Source organism: Sciurus vulgaris (assembly GCF_902686455.1).
Source record: "Sciurus vulgaris genome assembly, chromosome: 12".
Taxonomy (NCBI): domain Eukaryota; kingdom Metazoa; phylum Chordata; class Mammalia; order Rodentia; family Sciuridae; genus Sciurus; species Sciurus vulgaris.
The window spans coordinates 3716596-3733161 of NC_136473.1; the positions used below are offsets into that span (position 1 = coordinate 3716596).

General features: G+C 51.9%; 1 protein-coding gene and 1 long non-coding RNA gene across 2 annotated transcripts in view; both read right to left on the reverse strand.

The window, feature by feature from the left end:
- The window catches only part of NID1 (nidogen 1), a 73066-nt gene that overhangs the window by 30228 nt on the left and 26272 nt on the right, over positions 1-16566 (reverse strand). Inside the window, exons 7-10 of the mRNA XM_079106885.1 lie at positions 15278-15478; positions 12277-12522; positions 10574-10717; positions 4706-4831 (exon numbers count right to left, since the gene is read on the reverse strand). Coding sequence (XP_078963011.1) covers positions 4706-4831; positions 10574-10717; positions 12277-12522; positions 15278-15478 — 717 coding nt within the window. The remainder of the gene's footprint in view (positions 1-4705; positions 4832-10573; positions 10718-12276; positions 12523-15277; positions 15479-16566) is intronic.
- LOC306641690 lies at positions 12703-15271 on the reverse strand. The gene is made up of 3 exons (XR_013758245.1): positions 13121-15271; positions 12904-13056; positions 12703-12846 (listed from the first exon to the last, which is right to left on the reverse strand). It is a non-coding gene; the product is annotated as an uncharacterized lncRNA (long non-coding RNA).

A 16566-nucleotide genomic window follows, 5' to 3' on the forward strand; every position in this document is an offset into this window, starting at 1 on the left:
AGGGCTGGGTACCCCAGGGCAGGACTCATCTCTCTCTCCAGGTAAGTCCTCCCAAAGCTGATTCTCGTCTATCCTGCCTCAGGGGTAGAGGGGGAAAGAGGCAGAGAGGGAGAGAGATCTGTGATCCCTCTGGGGACAGGTAACTAGAAGCCTCTTCAGAGGCCTGTGCCGGGTGAGAGGGTAATGAAGGATGAGGGTGGAGGCCTGGCCTGTGCACCTCGCAAGCAACTAAACTCCTGAAGCCCAGGATGTTAACTCACTGCTGCGGAATGGGCACCACCAAACCAAACCTAGACAAGAGCATAGCCAGATTCGAAGTCGCTGTCAGTGGAGCAAAAAAATTCTGGTTGGAAAAGAAGCTACCCAGATTCTACCTAGCCAAGGGACGATCTTGCTTCCATGGAATCCTCCCCTCTGTGCCTGACACCCCACTACTTAATGCTCTTCTCTGCAGGGTCCTCCCACCCCCACCCCCTCAGCTAGCAAAATGTGAGAGGGGAGACAAAAATAAGAACAAATAAAAGGCAAGAAAATCTGTTCCCACCATGGACACAACAATCAGGCAACGGTGGCTTTTGTCTCTCTCTTCCACGTTCCTGTTTCTCCTTCTACCACCAAACACCTGTCCTGCTTTTGGCTTTCGGGTGCCTGGATCCAGTGGGCTTGCTCTGCCCTCATGGCTGTGCCTGCTGACGAGGTGCAAGTGTGCAGGGCTTAACTCTCCTGCTCAGCCATCATTTCCAGCGTGTTTCTGGAATTGTCAAATTGTTGGTAGGAAAAGGCAGTTCATACTTATTTTATTTAGTTTGGGTACCAGGGATTAACCATTGAGCTATAGTACCAGCCACCCCTCAGTTGTTTTTTTTTTTTTTTTGGACAGGGTCTTGCTAAATTACTTAGAGCATCCTAAGGCATGCATCACTTACTGCTCCCAGCCATAATTTAATGTTTTAAAGTTGTGTTTTACTTAATATAAGATTTTCATGCTCAAATGATTTTATTCTCACAGAAGCTTTAAGGTCGACTTAACAACCCTAGATAGTGTAATACCATAAAGCATTTGTAAGCTAACGGTTTTTACATCAGTTGGAAGGAAAGTACTTCCTAAGGTCTCCCTGTGGCTGCTGTGCCTTCCGCAGGTCTCCAGTTTGAGACAGAGAAGGCCTGGTTTCCCCACCAGGTACTTCTTAAATTTTTCTTCTGTCCTTAACAGCTAAGGTTTGTCCTAAAGGCCTTGGTGTCCTGATATTTAGCTTTGGCAGCCTCTGTCCAGGTCCATCCGAATGACTCTGCCCCTCTGCATCCCTTCAGCTGTTCCCAATCAGGTCTGGGAGCCCCCCTCTCCCCGTGACTCAGCAGAAAGTCAGCTGCAGGACACTGCACATGCGTGAGCCTGTATGAGCAGCTTCCCTTCCCCTTATCAGAGCAGTGTGTGAGCTGTCTTTCCTTGTGCTGCGGCAGAAGTTTCTGATGAAGCCCCTTTTGGGGGGTGGGGTCACCTTTATCTCTAGTACAGCAGGCTGAGCTGGCTGCACTAAGAGCTGTCAACGCAGAGCACACTGGCACTGGAAGTGACCAGAAGCCAGGGCTGCTAACACTGAGGGCAGAGGCAGAGAGTGGTACAGGGGTTTAGAGAGCTGCTACCTCTAGCTGCTGGGAAAGCACAGGGGAGCTGTGGGCACCTACTGCTGGGAGGGCCCAGAGCAGAGCCGAGGCTGAGGCTGAGCCAAGCCTGGAGGTGTGGCACTGAGAGCAGAAAGACCCTGGGGTTCTAAAGCTCCGAGCTGTTAACACTCAGGGAGCTGCAGTTCGCTTATTTGGGGTTTCAATCTGATTTGTGCAAAGGAACACTCAGCTGATAGGGGTGTTTCCTTGGTTCTCCTGGAAATAAGGTGTCTAGCGGGGTCCAGATGGCCTTGCCGATTTTGTTTTGGCTGAGCAGCCATGGTGCTCTGGAAAGCCAGTGGCCGGTGCCACAAGAGCAAAGCTGACTCAGTGACTTCAAGAAGACCTGACACTCCAGTGGGGACATCAGCATAGCCCCGTTTTCCTCAAGACTCTGAACCACTGAGAGGTGATTTCCCCTCCTCCTCACTCGTCCAGTAAAGGGAACCACAGGAAGAATGGACGGGAAGATTTTGGAAGAGGATTTGAAAAGACTCTCAGGTCGGGATTTCACGTTCCTGGTTCATTTATTCCTGAAGCGGGATGGCGGGCTAAGGGTGGCAGCAGGGTGGCTTGCCATGCTGGTTTGACAGACGGGGTCATCGAGAGACACACGTAGGCAGGTCAGGGCTGTGAAGTGAGGCAACAGGGGAGGGAAGGAGCTGCTGAGGAAGCACACATGGAGGGACAGAGGGGAAGGCGGTGGCGGGGAGGTTTCACAAAGCCCCAATACTGAGGTCGCAGTGGACAGCTTTTCCTAACAGTACGCCTGGCAAGGGAGGGGACAGGAACACTAGATAAGCCAAGGCAAAGGGGACTGCACAGCAGCCTTCGCCTGAGCATGGCCCCGTTGCCGCCTTGACAGGGGCTGGTGTGTGCTGCACAGATGTCCAGTGAGGGGCGAACAATCTCCAGGTCTCCACGCCCCATTTGCCTGGCAAGGATCCCAGGGCTATCTCCACTCGGGTACATCTGTGTCTTTATAGCAAGGTGACTATGGATAAGCTAAGATTCATCTCCTTCAAAAATATTCTGTATATTTCAACTAACTACAGAAGTTTGCATCAAGTGGGAAAGAAAGTCATAGGCTTATAGAAAATACCAGTATGCAAGTCTACTAAGTCCCCAGGCATGGACAGCAATCACGAAGGGAGACTCCCGGGTGGCAGCCCATGCGCCCTGCCAGAGCCTCAGCCACAAGTAGCTGGCAGGAAACAGGCAGCCTCCTAAGCCGCCGGGACTTATTCTCCACCGTTTCCTGTCCACCCCATAGAGAAACCTTCCTGGCCCAGACTTCCATCTAAGACAGTGAAGGAACTGCAAGGGACGAAGTGACCACTTGATTGTCCAGTGACAAGCCAGCTATTTAAATGCATTCGGCCAGACCTGGTTCCCAGGGAGTCTCAAAAAGAGCTGATTAAAAGGGTAAAGGGCTGAGCAGGATGGAGGTGCCCAGGACCCTGCAGGGGCTGGGGGAGGGGGCATGCAAAAGCCTCAGGTGGCTGAACCCGGGGATCAGTGCTGACCTGCCTTCTTCACCCTTGTTTTTGAGCAATGGAGTCCACTATTCAAACATCTTATCCAGAATCTGATACACAGAAAAACAGAAGGCCAGAGGTCAGAAGGAAACGATGAGAGTCTGCCTATGGCTGCCCTGTGTCCTGGGCAACTCCTGAGGCACCTCCAAGAACTCCATGGGACACAGGAAACCACTGATCACCTTGTCCTACAGATAAGGAACTGAGGCCCAGGGAGGCTAAGTGTCCTCAAAATCAAATGACTGGGAGAAGACATTTGCACTGCACCCTCCCTGCACCTCCAGTGAGTGTGGGCATCAGGAAAGGTCAGATCCAGGTCACCAAGCCTCCCATACGTGTCCCAGAATGGATCTCAGTTACTGTGCACACCACCACCCAAGGGGTAAAGATGCCACTACCCAGCTTGAGACAACACAGTCAGTAAATAGTGTTGCCATTAAAAGCAAACTTTGGAATCTTTGACCTCAAAAAGCAGAGGAGGAAGTCAGGCCAAGTACTGAGAAACTGATGTTCTAAAGACAAAACTCCAGCAGAGCCGGCTGAGATCCCAGCTGTGCAGAGGGAAGGACCTCACTGAGCCCGCAGATGTTTGGGTCGCACTCAAAACATGAGAACTAAAAAAAAGAGAGAGAGAGAGAGAGAGAGAACTCCCTGTTCCCTCCAACACACAGTCACTCCTCACCCCGTGACCTTGGCTCCTCGTCCGAGCTGCAAGACAGAACACAGGGAGAGCACCCGGGCTCTGCACGCAGCCAGGAAGGGCAAAGGGATGGCCAGCTGAGCTGGCACAAGGGGCACAAGGGTCTGCTTTACGGGGCAGACATGTCAGGCTCAGGGGGCCGTCCAGCAAGTGGTCCTCTAAACCTGGAAACCTTAATGTCCATGGAATCAAGGTCAAGAGCAGTGTCAAAGAACGAGGCAGGACTTAGACAATGCTGTTTGTGACTCTGGTCCATCATCACCAGCACCAAACCATCAACCACCAGAACACAGCGAGCCTAGGCAATAGTATTAACTCGATGAGACCAAAAAGTTATCCTGTGACCTGCGGTTTGTAAAATTAAGATTCCTAAAAAGATGGGAACAGACTTTTAGACATAACTCAGGTAGAATTCAGTCTACGACAGCTGAGGGCATACAGGTGCCCTGAAACTGGTCCCACGGCTGCAAATGACAAGGGAGAAGCAAGTTTGAGAGCTTTAACAGCCTCTAAGGCAGGATGCTGAGCACGGCCAAGAGAAGCGGATGAGAAGCAAATGCACTGTGATTGCCTGCAGCAGCCCAGGCGATGACAACACAGTTCCAGAGGAAACACACCCGTCCCTGCCGCCCTGACGCCCCAGGTAGCGGGAGGGCAGGGGAAAGTCGACCATCCTCTGGAAACTGTCCTTCTGACAGCAGAAATGTCCCCTGCTCAACGGATATGGGACAGCCCCTCGCCCACGCCCACGGGGGGCAGCATGTGCCTGGACACACCTTGAAAGGTTACCTGGAGCACTTACCCACGCACGTTCCCCCATCGGAGAAGCGGTAGCCCTCCACACACTCGCAGCGGAAGGTCCCGGGGTGATTGTTGCAGATGGCGTGGCTGCCGCACACGGAGGGCTGCTCTGAACATTCGTCAATATCTGCAGCAGATTGTTTGCAAACGCGCTTTTTAACCCTGGATGCCACGGAACGTAGTACAGTAGAAAGCACGCCCCCTGAGAACGGATGGCTTTTTGGACATATTTTTCTATATCTAAAAATAGTGTAAATGAAGGTGTTCCGTGCACAGCTTGAGAGAGCAGCTCCCAGGCCCAAGTCCTAAGTCAGCGGGTCCTTCCTCTAGCACTGCTGGAGCCAGTGGCCGAGTCTGCAGCCCATCCAAAAAAGCCGCTCACAGCAGACTCGCAGAGACACGTGTGAAGGACTCAAGCACTTTGCATAAAGACCCAAACTTGACAGCATACTAAATACATTACTGCTTAAAAATGTGACCTTTCTCCAGTTACAGCTGCAAAAAAACCGGACAATTTGAAGCCTAATTGTGAACTTTCGAACATTATCTGAAGCTTGATGGACTAAAAGGAAAGTCATCAACTCACAGTGAAGCCAAGTCCTCGTTCCAGAGCTGCGGAGCTGCAGCCGGGTCAGGCTGGAGCACAGGCGGCATGCAGAGCAGCCACGCCAGCCCAGCCCTGAGGCTCAGCAAGCCCGGGCACACCCGCAGCCCCGTGGAGACTGGTCCAGGCCCAGGGTGGCACCTGCTCCACGCAGTGCCACAGCCGAGGACCCTGAGCATCCACCATCCCACGACCTCAACCTCTCACCTCCCCAAGAGGAATGCAGAAGTGGGGCGGACCTGCCAGGGATGGCAGGGCCAACCAATCACAGCGCCTTTCCCAACCCTGATGAGCTGAAGTTTGGACCAACAGCATTTCCAAACCCTGATTAGCATAAGTTTGAACCAATAGAGCTATTACTTTGCCAAACCTGATTAGCATAAATTTGGACGGATAGCATTAGTGCTTTTTCAAACCCTGATCAGCCTAAGTGTGACCACAGCACAGATCCAAGTGCCACACAAACCCCTAGACTGGCACCCTCCCACAGCAGCCCCATCACTGTCCCCTCTTATTCCTTTTTATACAGAGGACTGAACTCAGGGGAGCTTTCCCACTGAGCAGATCCTCAGCCCTCCTCATTTTTCATTTTAAGACACGGTCTCATCAAGTTGCACAGGGCCTCGCTAAATTCCTGAGGTTGGACCGGAACGTGTGATCCTCCTGGCTGAGCCTCCTGTTTTTTACATCTGCAAATAGTTCTACCCCCTTTAACCCTGGCTTCTGTAGTAACAGGAAGCTGGAAAGAAGCTGGAAGTGAGCTGCTGGGGTCTGCTGCAACACTGGAGTGCACACACCACCACAGAGAGCTGCCCCTGCCCCTCCACAGTGGTGGAGAAGAACCCAGTGCTGCTGGCTGTGGACCTTGGCCCTGACCCTGACAGGCATCCATGCTGTGATCAGCTGCTAACCCTAAAACATGCTTTCTCGGCTGCCGGGACCTGCAGTTTACAGGCCACACCCACTAGCCGTAAGTGGAGAATCCAATTTTTTCTGGTTTCAATAAGACAGAAAATCCAATTTTGCCTCAAACTCTGGTTTCAATAAGACAGAAAGTCAGTCGGTAGGGTGATATCCTTTCATACGACAGTAGTGCAGCCTTTGCTGTGAGGTAGTACAGCAGAAGACAAGTGTTGGAGTTGAATATCGCTAGGTTCAAGTCCTACCTGCTGTCACCACGAGCTCTTGTGGTCTTGAGCAAGTTACCCAACTACTCAGTCTCAGTTTCCCCATTGGCAAATCAGCATGTTGATAATCATCTTGAAGGTTCTTCTGGGGATTACAGAAAATGGATGCATGCCAAAGGAGTGCCTAGCATGCTCAGGGCAAGTCACCATTAAAATTATCAGGAATTTCTCCTCAACCCCCAGCCATGGTGAGGAGTTTGGCTGATTTTGGGGACACAGTCCTCAGATGGCCACTAGGCTTTGGGGGCTAATCTGCTGCTGCCACGAGTGTAAGGCTGGTCCAGACAAAAAACTGAGCTGACCTCTCATAACCTTGGTTACCTGCCCACCAATGGGTTGGAACAGTTACACAGGGGCCTCCCCACGCCAGCCAGCACCAGTCTCGAGTGCAGTTCCTCTGGAGATGTGTGCACAGGAGCCCATAATGGCCGAGGGCACCCGGCTCCCCTCCCCCTGAAATCCCCCTCCCCAGTGCTTCAAGGTGAACCTTTCACACTTGGGAGACAAAGCCTCCTATGTCCACCTCCAGTGGCCCATCTAGCCAGTCCCTTCATTGTCGAAACAAATGCCCTGCTGGCTTCTCGGACAAGCACCTTTGCCACATCAGCCCCACAGTTAGTCCTGTGCCCAGGCCAAACCCCTCCTACTAAAAACCCAAATACTGTTCCACTTTTTAAAAATAAACTGGGGTGTGTGAGAGAGACAGGCTCTTAGGCAAGAGGACGGCACCAGCACGGCGGCGGGGCTCGGGAACAGCATGAGCTGGAGCAGGGGCGGGTGGGGGCCCCACAGCTCCATCTGCCAGCTGCTCTCCGACAAGCCAGCGCCACACCTCTGGGAGGATCCTCCTGCGCAGATGGCCGGACACACTGGTCAGGCTGCAGGACCGACAGGCTTGGCCCCAACTGCCGGAGCACCGGAGTGCAGAGCAGTATTTTCAATCACGAAGACAGAGTAAAAGCACGAGGGGAACTTTTCCAAGCTCCGTTCCTCCCTGGGGGCATTTATGGACAGGGAAGCTATGTGTTTCGAAACTGTTCATTAGGCGATCCCGCTCTCTCTGCATGCTCCACCTGCAGAACCACGGGCAAACAGGATCTCAGAGGAGGGACAGGGAGGGACGTGGCCCCTAGGAAGCCTCTCCTGCCATGCAGGTGCCCACATACCAGCCAAGTTGGATGACACCCTTTCTTTAGAGACAAGACTCTCGCGATTTCCCTGCTAATGTTCCAGGGTCCTTGCAGTTTGGAAAGTTTTCCGAAGGTATGATATAAATCTTCTCTTCTGTAAATTGAGGCCAGGACCTTAAGCCTTTCTTTATTGGGAACAGTGACCTGGTAACTGACAACTGCCTCTCATAGCAACCACAGCATCTGCTTGAAGATGCACATTCTTCAACTTGCAGTCAACCTTCTCCCTGGACAGAGTCCCTCCACGTAACCACTCCCTGGTCCAGTAGCAAATCCTGGGTCATTCTTTTTTGCTTTTTTTCAGAGTAATTACTTTTCACATATTTTCCTCCAATCTGGCTCTTTTTCAAAGGCCAGGTCTTCGAGGAGAAGAGTCTTGTTACTGATGCGTTCAACGCCTTCTACATACTCAGAAGAACGACTCGATGAGAGACTAACCAGTACTGTCTCGACAGAGTCCTCGCTAGAAGTGCACAGCCCCATCATGCCATGCACAAGGGCGCGGAGAGCCGCCGTTCAACCGGAAATCAAAATTCCCGGGGAGGTTTGCCCTGAGCCAGGACCCAACTGCCTGCTTGATGTCACACATCATCATATCAATGGCGACAAAGGCCACCCTGTTCTCCTCCGCAGCACTTCCCAGGTCAAAACAACACAGGAAGCTTAGTGCACTTTCCTATTGAAATGTGTCCTGACACATTAACACTCCCACGCGCGTTATAGTGACCTGGAACAATGACTAGCCGGCTGGGGTCCCACATTCCACAGAGCTAACATTCCAGAATGATGACTGACCTCAGCACAAAAGCAATGCATATATGACTACCTGCCCTCCCAGGCAAGGGCCCCTGAGAACTTCTGAGGACAGCGGCGGATAGCATGAAGCATGTCTGGCAGAGCCCTGAGCTGAAGCAACCTCTCGCTGAGCTCAGGCACCAAGAGCAGAATCAGCAGCAGGCTGGGTCCCCCACGCCTCAGTAACACTCAGTGGCTTACGAAGTTGATGTGGCTGCAGAAGGACTAAGGAGGTGTGGCTGAATGAAGGAGGCCCGCGCGGTGTCCGTCACCTCCTCACAGTGCAGGAGGGCTCTACAAATCCACGCAGAGCTGTGCTGCTGGGGACTGTCCTGGGTCAGCACAGCCACTCAAGACCACCTGGCTCTTTCGGGAAAGCCTGGGCAAATGGCGGTTTAGTGGAGCAGGCACTGTGTCCTCTCTGGTGGTGTGCTACCAGGAAGGGGCGTCTCAGGTTGGATTCTGCCACACATACAGAGTCATCCGCCAGCCTATCTCTGGGTCAAGTTCCCACCCTCCGATGCTTCAGGCATCCTGATGAGCACCTTGCATGCAAGGGTCACTGAAGCAAAGGCCGCAGTGCCCTGCGGGATCTGCTGAGCTCCACATTAAATCACCTGCCACAGCCGCCATCGGTCAGTGGAGCTGAATTCCAGACCAAAGGCATTATTCCCAAATTCCAAGGTTGTCGGCTTGCCAGATTCTTCTTCCCCAGTCAAGCAAGGGTGGAGGGAGCTGCCTGTTTTTCTGGGCAAACATGTGAACATGCTCCGCCCTGTGCTGGAAGTCTGGGGTCCAGCATTCCTTAGCCTTACTAGGGAGCTCTATACTGCAGATTTAGGTAGTGCTGGCTTGGGGGTCGGTCATTCCTGCCGTCGGTACTGGATTAGTGTTGTTAACAAACATAAATTTCAAGCTCTCCACGGGAAAGCCTTTGAAGTACAGTCATTAAGAATAAAACAAGTGCTCACAAGAAGGCAGAGTAATACAGATGCTTGAGTCACAGGCTGAGTTCAAACCCTCTGTCACTGGCTCATGTTAATGAGCCTCTATTTAAAAAAAAATAACGAGTGCTGTCAGGGATGTGGAGAAATCACAACCTTGCACACTCTAGATGGGAGTGCAGAGTGGTACAACTGCTATGGAAAACAGTGTGGGGGTTCTCAAAAAATTAAGCACAGAATTGCAATTCAATCCAATAATCCCACTTTGGAATATACACCCCAAAGAACAGAAAGCAGGGGCTTCAACAGTATTTGTACGCTGTATTCATAACAGCATTATTTGCAATAGACAAAAAGGTGGGTGCAGCCCACGTGCCCAACTGATAAGATGGATAAACAAAATATAGTCTGTGTATATGGTGGAATATTATTCAGTCTTCAAAAAGGGAAACTCTGACAGGTGCTACATGGAAGAACCCTGAGGATGTTACAGTGTGTGAAATCAGCCCGTCACAGAAGGACAAATACTGTGCGATTCCCCTTAGTTGAGGTTCCAAGAATCATCAGATTCACAGAGACAGTAGAATGGTGGCCAGGCACGGGGGGAGGTAATTTAATGGGTCAGTCGGTAGTGTGAGATGAAGCGTTCTAGAGAAGGACAGTGCCCAGGGCTGCATAGGAACGTCCTCAGCAGCACCGAATGGCACAGGTAAAAATAGTTAAAATGGTAACTTTCACCAAGATTAAATGTGGGCTTTTTAAAAACAGGAATGACAGACTCTATCCCATGGAAGTGCTGGAGAACTTGATGAGACAGGGCTCGGGAAGCACCAAAGGCAGTCGGCCGGTGAACCAGAGCACAGTTACGTCACCGGGACGTCGACAGTGCCTCCCGCCTCCTGCAGCCCTGTGCGCTCAGCATGGAGAGGAGGCCGCCTCGGGACCTCTGCTCTGCTGCTGTGTCTGCACATGAGCTTTGCTGTACTAAAGGGACGGGACCCCTCGCTCCAGCGAGGGACGGCAGGGGCACGGCCTGTACGTCGGGATCTGCGTCTCGTCCCTGCGTCCTCAGCAGACCCAGGCGTGAGGATCTGATGCCTCCTGCCAGCCCGACTGCCCAGCCCCAAGGGTCGGAATCAAAGGCTGTACCGTAACAGAGCCGCCCATCTCCTCGGAAGCCGATGGAGCACTCGCAGGTGAACTGCGTCCCGGGTCCAGGGCGACAGGCCGCGTTGGTGTCGCACCCGTGAGTGCCGATGTAGCAAGGATTCTGGAGGGCATCGGGGGAGCCATCTGTGAAGCAAGGGCCGGGGACCAAGTGAGCGATCAGGTCTCCCTCCCCAGAAAGCAAACCACAACCGGTGACCCAAGGGCCATCGCTGGAGAGCAGGGGAGGATGAGCCAGCCCCTGCATTATCCCAGGCAAGCTGCGACCCTCCTGTCTGGCTCCCTCCCTGTTTCAGTAAATAAAGTTTTATTGGCAACCAGTCATACCCATTCTCTCACCAATGGCCTGTGGCTGCTTTCATGCTACCCTGGCAGAGCTGAGATATATGTGGCTGGCAGAGGCTAAAATATTACTATCTCTTCCTTCCTGAAAAAAAGTGCCAGGCGCCATGGCACACGCCTATAATCCCAGTGACTCGGAGGCTGACAAAGGAGGATCACAAGTTGGAGGCCAGTCTCAGCAATTGAGCAAGACCCTCAGCAACTTAGTGAGATCTTGTTTCAAAAATTTTTAAAAAGGTGTCGTGGGGTGGGGGACTAGGGATGTAGTTCAGTGGTTGAGCACCCCTGGGCTCCACCCCAGTCCCCCAAAAAGAAGAAAAAGGCACAGTGCTGACTCCTGATGACCAGAGGCCCAGCTGTCAAGGGGAAGAGGCTCCACTACTCTCCTCTGCCTCAGGGCCAACGTGGGACAAATCGAGAGCTGGGGATGTGACTGGGATATGGAGGAAGAACCACAACTAGAAAGGGGACGTGCCCAGTTACACAGGACCCCGTGGGACAATGGGAGGACAGGTGCTGACAGGTGGCAACAGTCCCCCCGGGCAGCCCTGTCCACCAGCCCAGCCCCGGGTGCGGGTCTTGGGGAGGGTGGCCTGGGCCCCAGACACCTTCCCAGTGGAGGGTCTGGGTGTTTGCAAAGCCTGTAGGAATGGTGAAGTAAAGGTGGCAGACGCCACCATGGAAGGCCAGTCACCATAAAGAAGGGATCCTGCCATTTGCAACACAATGCTAAACACGAGGTGCACACGGTCTCACTTAAACATGGGCGCTCAGCGGAGCTAATGCAGCTGACCTCACAGAAGTGAAAGAGTGTGGGAACCAGAGGGGGGACAGTGAGGAGGGGCCGAGGGTGGTGGGGGCAGCCCGGTGGGAGGAATAACTCCTCACAGCCCAGCAGGGAAGCTGAGGTTGACAGCACTTACTTCAAAATAGTCAGGAGAGGGAATCTGGAATGTTCCCAACTCGAAGGAACAATGTTTGAGGGATGGATAAGCCAATGTCCCTGACCTAATCATTGCACGTGGTGTACCTGCGTAGAAATGAATCACACCACACTCCACAAATACGTACGGTGGCTAAGGTGCCAATTAAAAATAAAAACAATTTTAGAAAGTGCTGTCCAAGCCAGCAGCAGCCTTCGGCTTGGGACCCTGTCCATCACTCATCTGCACCCAGCCCCAGTGGGATCCTAACTGGGTTTTGCAAGAATCACAGCTGACAAGCAATTTTCAGAGTCACTTTAGCATAGTGTTCTTAGGAGAGTAAGCGACCAGAGACCCAAAAACACAGCACAGGGCTTTTCAAGGAGCGAGGGCAGAGAGGGCACACGCTCCGCCCCTCACCTCGCACGGGCCCGATGGAGTTGCTGAGGGCGTAGCGCAAGATCCTCTCCTCCTGGTTGTACAGGACGAACACACTGTCCACCGAGAGCTGCTGGGTGCTGGGCAGGGCTGGCCGGGCATCATCGTGGACACACTCCTGGAAGGTGATGGTCTGGCGCCACTGGTAGGTGTAGGTGTGGGAAGGCGCAGCCCCGTCCCGCTCCGGCTCAGTCACGGTGTACTCCCGGGTGGAGGAGGAAGTGATCACTGGGTTCAGGAGAAAGAGAGAGACCTTCACTGGGTTCAGGAGGAAGAGAGAGACCTTCACTGGGTTCAGGAGGAAGAGAGAGACCTTCACTGGGTTCAGGAGGAAGAGAGAACGTCACTGGGGTTCAAGAGGAAGAGAGACCTTCACTGGGTTCAGGAGGAAGAAAGAGAGACCTTCACTGGGTTCAGAAGAAAAAGAGAGACCTTCACTGGGTTCAGGAGAAAGAGAGAGAACTTCACTGGGTTCAGGAGGAAGAGAGAGACCTTCACTGGGTTCAGGAGGAAGAGAGAGACCTTCACTGGATTCAGGAGGAAGAGAGAGACCTTCACTGGGTTCAGGAGGAAGAGAGAACGTCACTGGGGTTCAAGAGGAAGAGAGACCTTCACTGGGTTCAGGAGGAAGAGAGAGACCTTCACTGGGGTTCAGGAGGAAGAAAGAGAGACCTTCACTGGGTTCAGAAGAAAGACAGAGACCTTCACTGGGTTCAGGAGGAAGAGAGAGACCTTCACTGGGTTCAGGAGGAAGAGAGAGACCTTCACTGGGTTCAGGAGGAAGAAAGAGAGACCTTCACTGGGTTCAGGAGGAAGAAAGAGAGACCTTCACTGGGTTCAGGAGAAAGAGAGAGACCTTCACTGGGTTCAGGAGGAAGAGAGAGACCTTCACTGGGTTCAGGAGGAAGAAAGAGAGACCTTCACTGGGTTCAGGAGAAAGAGAGAGAGACCTTCACTGATGCAAGATTCCTCCTCTAACCCTGGGCTTTGAAACCACACAGGGCGTCCGGTCCACGATATAACAGAGGGTAGGGCCACAGGCTGGTCAAGGAAGGCCATCCATGCTGCCTGCCAGATGTCCCTGACCATCACTGATAGGATTTGCATTATTAAATGTGTGCTGCTTTTTGAATCAAGGAGCTCTCCGTAGGTTGGTAGGACTCCAAGAACTAGAGACAAGGTCTGGTGGAAAGAGCACACACCTCAGGAGGTGAACCTGAGCTCACTCCTCAGACCACCAGGGGATGAGATGCCTGCTGATTACAAGCAGCACCAGCCTCAGTTTCTTTTTTGAAACAGGCTGGGCATGGATCAGATAATGTCTGTAAAATTTTTGGAATCAAGCAAACTAACACTATTACCAAGAAAACAACCTTTTCCTGAGCATTAACGACACAGCTAGCAGCGTGTGCACTGCTTTCTGCAGTTGACCTCGCTCAGGGGTCAATAAACAGGGCTGCTCCTCCTCAACCCGATCAAGCAGTGCTGTCATATTAAAAAAATGGAACACTAGGGGCTGGGCTGGGGCTCGGTGGTGGAGCGCTTGCCAGGCATGCGTGAGGACCGGGTTCGATTCTCAGCACCACAGATAAATAAATGAATAAAATAAAGGTCTATCAACACCTAAAAAAAATTTTTTTTTAAATGGAACACTAAATGCATCTTAGCAGCCACTTTTAGCAAAACAACTCAAGTGTCCTGAGTGAACCTCAGCAGAGGCGAGGAGAGGCAGCCCCACGCAGAGCAGCTGCTATCCGCCCATGAGATGAACCCTCAGCTTCCTATTTAAAAGAAAGTATAAAAGGCTCTTTATCTCTGTGTGCTCTGCTGCAGTGTGCTCCATAGCAGAAGCATGGAAGCCTGGAGAAGCCTCCATAGCAGAAGCATGGAGGATAAACACCAGATCAGCGTGCCCTTCCGGCCCTGCTGCCCTGCAGGCTGCCAGAAGGCCATGAGGCCAGGCAGGCTGCCCTGCAGCCCTGGCACTCCCTCCACAGGCCCCACCCCAGGAGGACTGGCTCAGGCCCAGAGCCCTGGACAAGTGATTTCACAGGGGCCTTAAAAAAAAAAAAAAAAAAACTCCCTATTTTTTTACTGAGTACCTTTGTTTCTAGGAACTGAGTCCCAGAAGAGTCAGAAATTTGGCCAAGAGTTATGTAAGGACGGTCATTAGAGAAAGCTAGACATAACCTGAGCTTTAGGACACAGGAGAATGGTTTAAATTAACAGTCAGCCAGCAGAACTGGAGACTCCTTTAGAGGAGTTTCCGAGGGCTACTTTCTGGAATTATTAAATAGTCATGGTGTGATGTGAGCTGGGGAGGTAAAGACAAAACAATGCAACATGACTGCAGTTTGATTTAAATAAAATGATACATCCAATTATAAATTATATAATCATATCAATGTTAAATTTCCTGATTTTGATCATAGAATGTCTTTGTTCTTAGGAAAAACACATGAAGTGTTTAGGAGACGAACTATTATGATCTATACAACGGATTCTCATATGGTCAGGAAAAAATTGCACGCATGTTCACACACATGCACGCACACACAGGCGCGCGCGCACACACAGGGACGTAGCAAAATGTTAATGGGTAAAACTGGATACACGGTATGCGAAATTCTTTGTGGTAACAAATGGAGAATAAATGCAGTTTAAAAAGCTACAAGCAGATGTATATTAGGTAAAATTTATCATTTTATTTTGAACTATGGAACAGGTTGGGACATTTGTGATAGATGCTGGGGAGAGGAATTACACTCAAATAAATTTCCAAGTTAAGTTTTTTCCTGTTTTGCACTAATTCCCTACATCAGTACTCCGGTCTATCCTGGGGGACAGGGAGTGTAATAAGGAAAGGTCCTGCATAATCCCCTCTCCAGACCCCAGAGCAGGCCCAGGTCCATGAGGCCACAGAACTGGTCAGGAGCTCAGGGTGGTGTGGCACTGACCCCGGGCGGCCCAGGCTGGGACTCACCTGAGCTGGAGTAGTGGTAGAGCTCCGTGTAGGGTTCCATGTGCACCGAGGAGCCAGATGGGATCTGTGGCAAGCGGCCCTCCAGCTCCGTGTTGATGGTCAGGTGCCCGTGCTCGTCAATGCCACTGAACTGTTGCTTAATGACCAGCTTGCCCGGGTGCCCCACGAAGGTCACCTCAGCCTGCCGGGTGAACTCGCCCCCTGGAAAGCAAGACTGGCCTGTCACTCTGCCATCTGGCAAGCCCCCTCCTGCCCATCATGGGCTCCAGGGGCAGTGCCATGAGGTGCAGGGTGGGCAGGGACCTCCTCTGAAGGTGCTTCCGTCTGGTTGGGAGGACATGGGGCTGGAGACACTGAGGACAGGGCCCGGACATCCCTGTGGTCCAACAGAGCCACACGGAGGAGAGCTGCTTCCCAGCCACCACCAGCACCTGCAATGTGCTGGCTCCAGGCTGGGTCAGAAAAAGCAGGGGACCTGGTCTGCGCCCAGGTGTGCTCAGTTCTGGCTGGGTGAACTTGAATAAGCTACTTAAACCCTTGAGCCTCCATTTCCCGGAGTTATAAAAGGGGACAATGGATCTCATAGGGATCAGAGGACAGGAAGTATGTTAAAAAGTGTTCTGCAAAACTGTCCAGCGCTCTGTGATGCCAGCGTGGCGATAACTATTGAAGCAGCTAAGTCCCAGCCAGCATGGGCCCGTTGCTCCGGGAAAGCCACCACATGCTTCAGTGTTGACTAGGGACCTCCCCATGGTCTGAGCAAGGCAGCAGCCCCAACAGGCAGGGAGACACTTCCCCCTCCGTCCAGTTGCTTCCTTCTCCACGGGGCACACTCCCACCCCAGCAGGGAACAGCAAACCAGCCCCAGCCCCAGGGCTAGGCCATGCGGGCTGCCACCTTTGCATCACTCCCAAGAGAATGCTCTTTACATTTTTAGATGGTTAAAAATAGTCAAAATAAGAATATTGTTTCATGATATGTGAAAAATATATGAAATTTAAACTTCAGTGCTCACTAATAAAGTTTTATTGAAACACAGTCATGCTCATCTGCGTACATACTGCCTACAGTAGCCTCTCCAGTGACAGTTGAGTAGCTACAGCAGAGGCCATGGAGCCTAAAATATTTGGTCAAAGCTTAAAATATGGCCTTTTGTAGGAACCATATGACAACTTCTGCCTTGTTTTTACCCAATTTTCAAGGAAATATCCAATTGATAACACACGTCCTAGAGAAATTAAGAGTTACAAAGATTTGCTGGTGTAAGGAATTTGAAATTCTCCCTCTCC